The following is a 9,622-nucleotide window of genomic DNA, read 5'->3' as shown; positions in this document are numbered from 1 at the left end:
CCTCCGGCTAATGACTGGGGTATAGCTGACTTACCGGGCAGCAAAAGACGGCGGGTCACATTACTTTAACCCCTGTCGTAGCTTTGGTAATAGCACGAACAAGTGAGATGCAGGAAACAACTGAGGTATGGTTTCAGCACGCAAGAAATATTATTTGTCGCAACGAATGAAATCTACTTATTTATAAAAATAAATCTGCTTTAGTAAATTTATTTTGTTGATTAACCGTCTTAAAATAATTATGTTTTGACAACCCAAAGAAGTCAAATACAGAACGGCCTGTTTTATAGAATTATATAAATAGAAGGCATCCGTGGTCGAGGGGTAAGGCTCTCGACTAGCAATCCGAAGGTCGCGGGTTCAATTCCCGGCGTGTGCAAGTAAATTTTATTTGATGAATTTGTGTTATTTCACAATTTATTAATTTAAAATAATATATTGGTGTCCGGAAACTCGTAGTACAAGTGGGAAACTGGAGAATCTACACCACATGGGGAACCCAAATAAACATAAAGTTTTTTGATTTGAGCATATTCACAAAAAAAAACCAAAAAAATATATTTTTCGGCTATTTTAGGGTTAAAGTTTTTTCTGGTGTTTAGGGTTGAACAACAGATGTTTTAACCCTGCAGAGCAGAAATATTTTATGATTACACCGGATTAAATGAAGGGTGATTTCAAAATAATGCTTCAAATCCGAGTTTCTTCATTTGTTTTACTTTCAAATAGTTTTAATTAGTTGGGTACTTTGATCTTCAGTAATAATTTATAAGAATTTGATATAAAAAAAAAAAAAATCAACTTCTAACTCGATTTACTCGATAACGAAAGCTCAAATCAAAAAAAAAATACTACAAAATCGACTCCAAATGTAATGTAGATTCACCAGTTTCCCGCTTGTACTACGAGTTTCCGGACACCCTGTATAATATACTTGTGACAGAGTGGAAGATACTCTCAGTATCACCCTGGAGTAAGACCACTGTTCAGAATTGAAATTCTGAATAGCCAGGTACTCCCCCACCCTCCTCTTTCCCATCTCTTTCCCCTTCCCTCTACTTTAAGCCTCACAACATACTCCAATGGTGGGGATGCCATATACTCACTGGCTCCAGATGGTTGGGAGAAGGTGGGACTCTTGTGCGGTACAAAAAAAAATCAAAGATAGTATGCACGTTCTGTGAAAGTCTTAATCATGTTCTGTTACTATTCAAGTATTGTGAAACAACTGGCGTCTGATGAAATAATAACAGAATTTGAATTTTTGTTTGAAACAACCCGTCCTTAGTAAATTTAGATACATATATTATTCAAATACTGAAAAGTTATCTACTACTTCATTATTAATTTTAAACATATTGTAACAATTTCCATAGTCTGTCACTCATTCATCGGACATCTTTTATAATTTGACTATCTGACAGCATAAAATCAAGTTCTATAATTCGCCGGTATTCGTGTATGTCAAATTCAGTAGTCCGCCGCGTGTTGCCTAGACTTGAGCGCTAAGCCTAGTACACTTACTATAGTTATCTTACTCTTTCACACTCAGTTACTATACCGTCGTCTAGCTTGCTAGAGTTGACCATTTTACCAGTCAACAGGGCTCATTATTTTTTTATTTATTTTATTTTACGCCTAGAGGGCTTTTACATATATACATAAAGGCAGTACAATTTGACATGAGAAAGAAATAAACATACATAAATGAATTAAAAATAAAAGCAATAAAAATTTAAAGTACAGTGAAAAATAATAACAATAAAGTTGCAATAAAAAAAATTCATACAAGATATAAAATTACAGCAACAAAAATTTAAAGTACCGTGATCAGAGAATCACAACATTATTGTTACGGTATTGGTTCGGTATTGGTTTTGCATAGTACGAAACCGATGTACCGGGGAATTAGCTTGTTGCAGGAGTTCGGAACTGTTGGATATTCAACCTGACTCCTTACTAGTGATGTGTAAATAAGTTTTAATGTTTTAATGTTGGTAAAATCTTTAGCCACTCTTAGTACAAAATCTAACATTTTTAAACCCTTCTTTGAAATATTTTCAATGTGAGGTATGAAGCTAAGTTTGGTTTCGAAAGTAACACCTAAGCCATTAATTTCGGAAACAGATTCGAGAAAGATGTTGATTGAGTAATTGAAATAAATCAGATTTCTTATTTTAAAAAATCTCATAGTAATGCATTTATTAACATTAAGGTATAGCTTGTTATCGCTACACGACTCAACTAATTTTGACAAGTTTGCTGAGAGAATATAACAGTCGTCCAGTCTTCAAATTGCTTTAAAAAGTTTCGAATCATCTGCGAACATAAGTAAGTCAATGCCTTTAAAAATATTACAAATGTCGTTCACAAAAAAGATAAATAATACAGGTCAAATGTGGGAACCTTGCGGAAGACCACTGGATGCAAAAAAAATCATAAGATGATTCCCCATTTAGTTTAACACTTAAGTTTTCTGTTTGAAAGATAGCTTATAAACCAATGCAACATATTTCCAAAAACTTCAGCTGTAAACAGTTTTTCTACGAGAATAGCGTGACAAACCTTGTCGAACGCTTTGCTGAAGTCCGTGTAAATTGAGTCAACTTGAAGCTTCTTCGCCATTGCATCGGAAATGAAATTTTGATATAGAATGTGGTTAGTTAGTGTTGATTTTCCGGTTATAAAACCGTGCTGTTCAGGACATATACTATCTTTAAATGAACCAATTATTTTATCCAGGATAAGCTTCTCAAAGAGTTTTGGAATTGCTGATAGTATGCATATCGGTCTATAATTAGTTACTTCGTTTTTATCCCCTTTCTTGAAGATGGGTGTTACATAAAAATGTTTTCATAGATCAGAAAATATAGCTTTCGATAAAGAATGACTAAAGAGTGTGTACAGGGGATAAGCAAGAACGGTGACACACTGCTGTAAGAGTAATGGTGGAATGTTGTCAGGACCAGCATTTTTATTGGGATCAAGAAGTTTAATAATTTCGTTTAGTGCGATGTGCACATGTGACAGGTTTATATTGAAACTGGGAGTATAGTTAGGTAAGGAGAAGTGTTTGGGTTGACTTTTATCATCAACGTTCTTGAAGAAATGTTGGTTGTTGTTATGTTGGTTTAGGAAATTTCTGTTAGTCCTCTGTATTTTAACAACTGCCGGATGTGCTTCTGTCAGTTCGTTCTGCAACTTTTTTGTTTGAATAAGTTTACAAAATGGAATTGTGTCGCAAGAGAAAACACGACAACTTAACTTCAAACCAAATATGGAAATTTTACGAAAGATTGATAGCGGTGTTTCATTTTTACGAAATGGTAGCGGATTAGTGAAGGAGTACTGTGTTTGAATGCTTAAAAAAGGTCGTACGTTATGAAATCACTTATCACACCATTTATACGGTGTTTAAAATCATCAATCGATTTCTGATTTTTAAAACTAAAGTCGGCATCTTCTTGCTTGAGTTTAACAAGTGCTTCTATATCGACCAAATCATCTCCTTCTCTCATTAAATAGCTTACAGATATAATTGTTAAAAAGAGGCCGTATTGTGAGATGTCTTTGATTTGTTGATCAAAGATGTGTCGCGGATAGAGGAGCGCGATGTCACAGTTGAGTCGCTGCAGAGAAAGTGAGAGGGAGCTGTAGTACAGGTCCAGCAGTTCCTGGTAGTGCTCCTTCCTCAGGCTTTGCTCCGTGGCGCAGAACATCAGGTGGCTCAGGTCCACTATCGGGGAGCAGTGCTTCACCATCTGCCAGTCCACAAAGCGCAGCTCTGAAGGAAGACCATTCTGCAAAGAAATACATTCATCAGTGTCAGATTTATTCATAAAACAACATAGATTTTGTGACTGTCAAATATTGGTTAGCTGTGCTAAAGACAGATGGCACTAGTCAGTGGCGAAACTATAGGGTGGCAGGGCTGGCAAAATGCCACGGGCCCCGCGGGGACCGATATATATCAACAAATTCTAGGGCTTTTTTTAAGAGCTCAGTGTCATTTAAATTTTGCAAAGTGGCAGGTTGCAAAACACTGAAATTGAAACAATTTCATTCATTGGAAGGAAACGTGATTTCCCGCGGTGGCCGGGGCCTCGGTCCCCGCGGGGCCGCAAGCTCAGAAGTCAGAAGTAACCTAAAATTTTTAACAAAATTTAGTAAAAATTATAAATTTTATATAAGTAGGACATAAAATCAACTAAAGTTAGACACAACTAAATTTAAATCTAAATTTTAACTAAATTTCCCACTAGATGACGTCTAGCAATAATTAGTATATTATTATTATTTATAATTATTTGTTATCCTTTATGCTATGCATAAAACCTTGTCTTATAAACATTAGTTTATCATCAAAAATAATAATATTTGACAAGTCAAAATATTTCACCAACAAATGTAGATGTAATATGTCTCAACGCCATCTAGTGGGAAATTTAGCACTAACAAAGCCTTTCCTACAAAAATAAAGTTGGTTGTTTACAGGTGAAAAAAATAAAGTAAGCAGTAATAGGCCACTTGCATGGATTTCATAACGACTTGGAAAAAATCGTGTGGATAGATCTTTTTACTAAGATTACGAAAATGTTAGTAAAATTTTGTAGAAATGTACATTTATTTTTATTTTTAAATAAATAAATCCATTATTTGGGCTCGTGTCGTCACTACATGAAAATGTCCCGTCTACTGAAAATATTCCTATTAATTTTGTAAAATTCCACACTGATTTAATTTTTTTATATGGCATCACTTTGATTTCAGGCGAATTTTTGAATTCGTTCACTAGATTTATTGTTTGTTCTCTGCGAACTTTTCATTTGGTTTGAATTTTTGACAGATGTGAAGAGAACCCCGTAAAATTTAGATGTCGGTACGTGTTTTAGAGGTATAATGGTTATGGTGCTGATTTTATCAAAATCAAATTTTATAATATTCTTATTATTATTATAATTTACAAGTACAAGTATATTACATTGGATTTATTAATATAGACGTTGTACATTATAATGATTTATGATCAATAAGATGGATCAAGGAAAAAAATATTTATGAGATGTAATATTTTTGGTATGCCTCGTTATTCTGCTGTGTCATTCGCGTGGAAAACGTTCTTTTTTTTAAAATGATTTTCGGCTATGTAATCATTGTTTTTTCTCACCTATAAAATTATGTCCCGTCTTTCCGGTTTATAAAAAAAGGTCTGATTTTTCGGATTGAAATTTTCAAAAAATCCCCAGGGTTTCAAAAATACGATTAAAAAAATAATAATAGTACAGAATGTCTTAGAATATTTTCCTTAACCGGAAATTTTTTTTTAAAAATATGATGCAAGTGGCCTATTGTTGATTGAGGTACTAGTACATATTGAATTATTTGGCGGGTTGGAAATAAGCTGACATACCTCAGTGGTTCAGAGCACCTGACCGGACATCAGAAGGCACGGGTTCAATTCCCGTTGGCGGCATTTATTTTTACTCGGGAGATATTTTCAATTTGTATTGATATTTCACCCAACTACCAACTAATTATTGGTTTGTTGAAGTCCAAAAAGCGCTAACGAAAACAATTCTGTTAAATTGCAAATCGGATGAAAGAAATGAAGCTTTATCAATCAAGAAGAAGACCGAGAACTACAGTTTTATTATGTTATTGGTTTTCCATTGCAAAATTCTACAAACTATCGATGCAGCCTCTAAAGCACTTCAGTCCAAAGCCATCGATCTTTCAAATGCCTTAAAACATTTGAAAATTTGTCTGGAAGAATTGGAAAGATATCGACATGAATTTGAAAATTTAAAAAAGGAAGCAAGTAGTGTAGCAGAAAAGTGGTCCATCAACCCTCAATTTTCCAAAAACCCGTCAGAGGAAGGTGGAACGCCATTTTGACAAACTTTGCGAAGATTAGCGTCTCCAAGATCCGGAAAGGTTGTTTAAAGTGAACATATTTTATCGAGTATTGGACATCATTATTAATCAACTGAAATCGTGTTTCCTTCCAAAGAATGAAATTTTTAACAATTTCAGTGTTTTGCAACCTGCCACTTTGCAAAATTTAAATGACACTGATCTCTTAAAAAATCTCTAGAATTTGTTGATATACATATATATAAAAAAGACATCATTTGCATCACAAAATCATTTGCAAGGGAAATTCTCAGTTTTCGGTCAACCTTCAGAGACGAAATAGAGAAGGCTTCGTGTATTAGAGAACTTGCTGATTTATTAATAATAAATAATCATTTTATGTCATGCAGCTTTCCTGAAGTATGCACTGCATTAATGTTATTTGTTACAATTCCTGTGACTATAGCTAGTGCCGAAAGGTCATTTTCGAAACTAAAACTAATAAAAACATATTTAAGAAACTCATTAGGACAAGACAGGCTACGTAACTCGGCTATTCTGTCTATTGAAAATTCAATAGCCCGATCTTTAAACTTTGATGACGTTATTGATACTTTTGCGGAACCAAAAGCTCGCAAAAAATAATTTTATTAATAAATATCTTGTAAAGACTAAATTGTTTTTTCATCATATTTACATATGTAATACCTATGCTTTTGAAAATAAAAATGCACACAATATTAGTAATACTGTTGGGTAACTTCTTAAGTTATTTTAAAAAAATCAATTACAATGCGACTGTGATTTTTACTGGGGGAGGCCCCCATCCAATGAATTTGCCACGGGCCCCCGAAAGTATAGTTTCGCCACTGGCACTAGTAGTATTAATTCAGAGCTACCGATATTACAGAGAACTACAGGGTTATGTTATATACTATAGCTCCTCAAGGTCAATCAGAGAAACGTTCATACTTTCGTAGAATACAGACGTGAGTGGTTTATTTATGGTACAGATATTAACCCACATTAACCTCTTGGCTGTCAGCTTTCATTATAAATCACTTCTAATAAAAGGATAACAGTGTTTTATATATTTTTAGAGTTTTATTGAAGAGCAATCCAAGATTCTGGGAGATTTTTTATGTAGGAATCACACAAGAGTTCCAACTGCTCCCAAACATCTGGAGCCAGTTATGGCATCCCCAATGGGGGTATACGTTGTGAAGCTGACGGTAGTGGGAAGGGGAAGACGAAGGTGGGGAAGTACCTGGCTATTCAAACGACTATGGTCAACAAACATGGCTAAAGCCATTTCAAGCAACATTTCGAATGGTGGTCTCGCCGGGGCGATACTGAACATGCCGCAAACATACTATTCATTATTTAAAATGAATAAATTTGTGAAATAACGCAAATTAATCGAATAAAATTTTCTTATGCACGTTGAGATTTGAACCAGCGATCTTCGGATTTGTAGCCAAGGACCTTAACCACGGAAGCCAGGAAGGAGATTATAAACAATCAAAAAAGTCGAGACAAGGTTCCCACTCACTTTATATTTGAAGATAACATTATTGGACCAGAAGTCTCCGTGACACATCACATTGTATGGATCACATGTTTTATTATTTGAGGCAATATAAATTTTGTCATAAAAACTGGTTGCAGAATTCTCCATCTTCTCCCGGAGAAGCGGATCGTCGATGTACTGCAAGGATTGTCCTATTGTTGTATTCATATAAAATTTTAAATTTTGCGAATAAGTCTGGTCCTTTTCAATGTCAGTAGATAATTCCTCATAGAGTTGAGGACTGTGTGTCTTGAGGGCAAAGGACAAGCTGTGGAAGTAAGCAATGTGCCTCATAACCAGCCTCATGTGATCTATGTCCAGAGCTTTCTTTCTGCTGAACATTTTGAATCCTTGATGAACCATATCGTCCATCATAATGAATTCATTCCACTCCGTTAAGCTGGTTTTGAAGCACTCGATGAAATGGAATCTCTGACCCTCTGGAAGGCTGTGTGCTTTCTGTACTTCCCTCAAGGCCGGCAGCATCAAATTATATGCGTGCACCTCACGACAGTAAAACTGCCTGATAGGAATTCTTTCTCTTATCGCTTTAAAAGTTGGCGGTGATTTGATAAACAGATGTTTGGATATTTTTTCTCCATGTTTATTTTTACCCGTAATACTGAGTTCAGTCATTTCCCCCAAATAGTTATTTCCTTTCTCTTTATCATCTTGAATTATAATTTTTGAATCGGTAATTTCTTCTTTGTTTATCAGTTCAATAATGGCTGCCTTTTGGTCTTCCCCTAGCCTTTCTTCAAAATCTCCCCAAACAGAAGTCATTGTTTTTAATGTTTACTGTTAGTTCACTTTACAAAACGAAAACCTTTAAAACTGAGCACCAAACTGGAACTTGGAAAGCACCAGTCCAGTCTGTGCTAGTGAGAGACTGAGTGTGATCTGAATGAGCTGGGAGATATAATCAACTATGGGTATTGGTGTAATGGTGAAAGCTATGTGTACATATTGTGTAGAGCAGGGCTTATCAACATTGTGGAAATGTATATTTTTATTGGTAGAGTTTTTTTTGCATAGTGCTTTTTGAGTGTTTTAGATTACAAATATCATCAATAATAATACATAATAATAATAAGTGTTTTATTATCTTATTTTTTTGCAACAAATAGATGTAATGATATCCTCACTGGGATCTCCCGTGCTGAGGATTTCTTAATTAAAAAAAATTTAAAAAAATTTTATTTAAATATTTTTAAAATTTAGTAGTATGGATAATATAAAGTAATTATAAATAAATTAAATGATGTTTTTTCTGAAATAATCATACATATTTTAATGTTTTTTTTTGTTCAGTTGAGAGTTTGTATTTGGTGTCAGTATAAATATTATCTGTTTCTGATCCCCTATGATTTATTTATATCCAGATTTTTATTTGAGATATCTAAATGTTAAAATATTGTTGAGAGTTTTGAATGAGAGTGGGATTTTATTACAGAGTTTAGTACCATAGTATAGGAAGCTTTTTTGCCCAAATGTTGTATTTGTATTTGCTTGTTGGATATGTTTTTGACCCTGAGATCTAGTGTTTCTAAAATGTGTGTTAATTGTGATTTCTTGTGTTTTGTATTTATGAATGTAAAGGAGTATTGTTTTAGAATAGAGATGTTTTAAATGACATGATGTTAAGTTTGTTGAAGATTTCATCAGTGCTAGTTCTTACAGAGACTTTCAGAATAGTTTTCATTATGTCTTATTGGGTTTTAATGAGTGATTTTAGGATATTGTCATTTTCACTGCCCCATTCGATGATACCGTATTCTGCCGTATTGAATAAAGAAGAACAAGATATGTCATGTGGGCGTATTTTGTGTAAGAATGATGATTCTCTGCTTAAATTTCATATGCTAAACTCTGTTTTACCATCATTATGAAATTCAAATCGGATAGCGATATACAATGTCAGTCAAGAGTAAGAAAAACAGAAGGCATGCTAAAGGTGTGCTAAAACCAAAAGGCACTAAGTCAGTGGCCATATTAGTTTCCATTCAAATATAAATGGAAGGCATTTCTAGAGTTCAATTCAATTCAACTTTTTAATTAAATTTAAAAAAAAAATTATGCTTTTTTAACTTTTGACAGGCCAAGATGCCAAACAAAATGTCTGTAACCAAGTGGGTCTTCCGACGAATCCATGATTTTTCTGTCTTATGGACTTTTAAACTATAGAAATCCCAATAATTC

At 34.0% G+C, this 9,622-nt stretch overlaps 1 protein-coding gene across 1 annotated transcript; it reads right to left on the bottom strand.

The window, feature by feature from the left end:
* Positions 1-1,061: 1,061 nt before the first annotated feature.
* Positions 1,062-8,350, bottom strand: LOC149426049 (uncharacterized). Its single transcript, XM_089645607.1, has 2 exons — positions 7,406-8,350; positions 1,062-3,800 (listed from the first exon to the last, which is right to left on the bottom strand). The coding sequence occupies exons 1-2, from the start codon at positions 8,204-8,206 to the stop codon at positions 3,363-3,365; spliced, it is 1,239 nt and encodes a 412-aa protein (XP_089501733.1). The 5' UTR covers positions 8,207-8,350; the 3' UTR covers positions 1,062-3,362.
* Between the last annotated feature and the right edge of the window lie 1,272 nt (positions 8,351-9,622).

Source organism: Hesperophylax consimilis, chromosome 2 (assembly GCF_061612785.1).
Source record: "Hesperophylax consimilis isolate HC1 chromosome 2, BYU_Hcon_1.0, whole genome shotgun sequence".
In the NCBI taxonomy this organism is placed as follows: Eukaryota; Metazoa; Arthropoda; class Insecta; order Trichoptera; family Limnephilidae; genus Hesperophylax; species Hesperophylax consimilis.
Note: the sequence above shows the minus strand (reverse complement) of the source record. Positions and strands in the feature narration are given on the sequence as shown.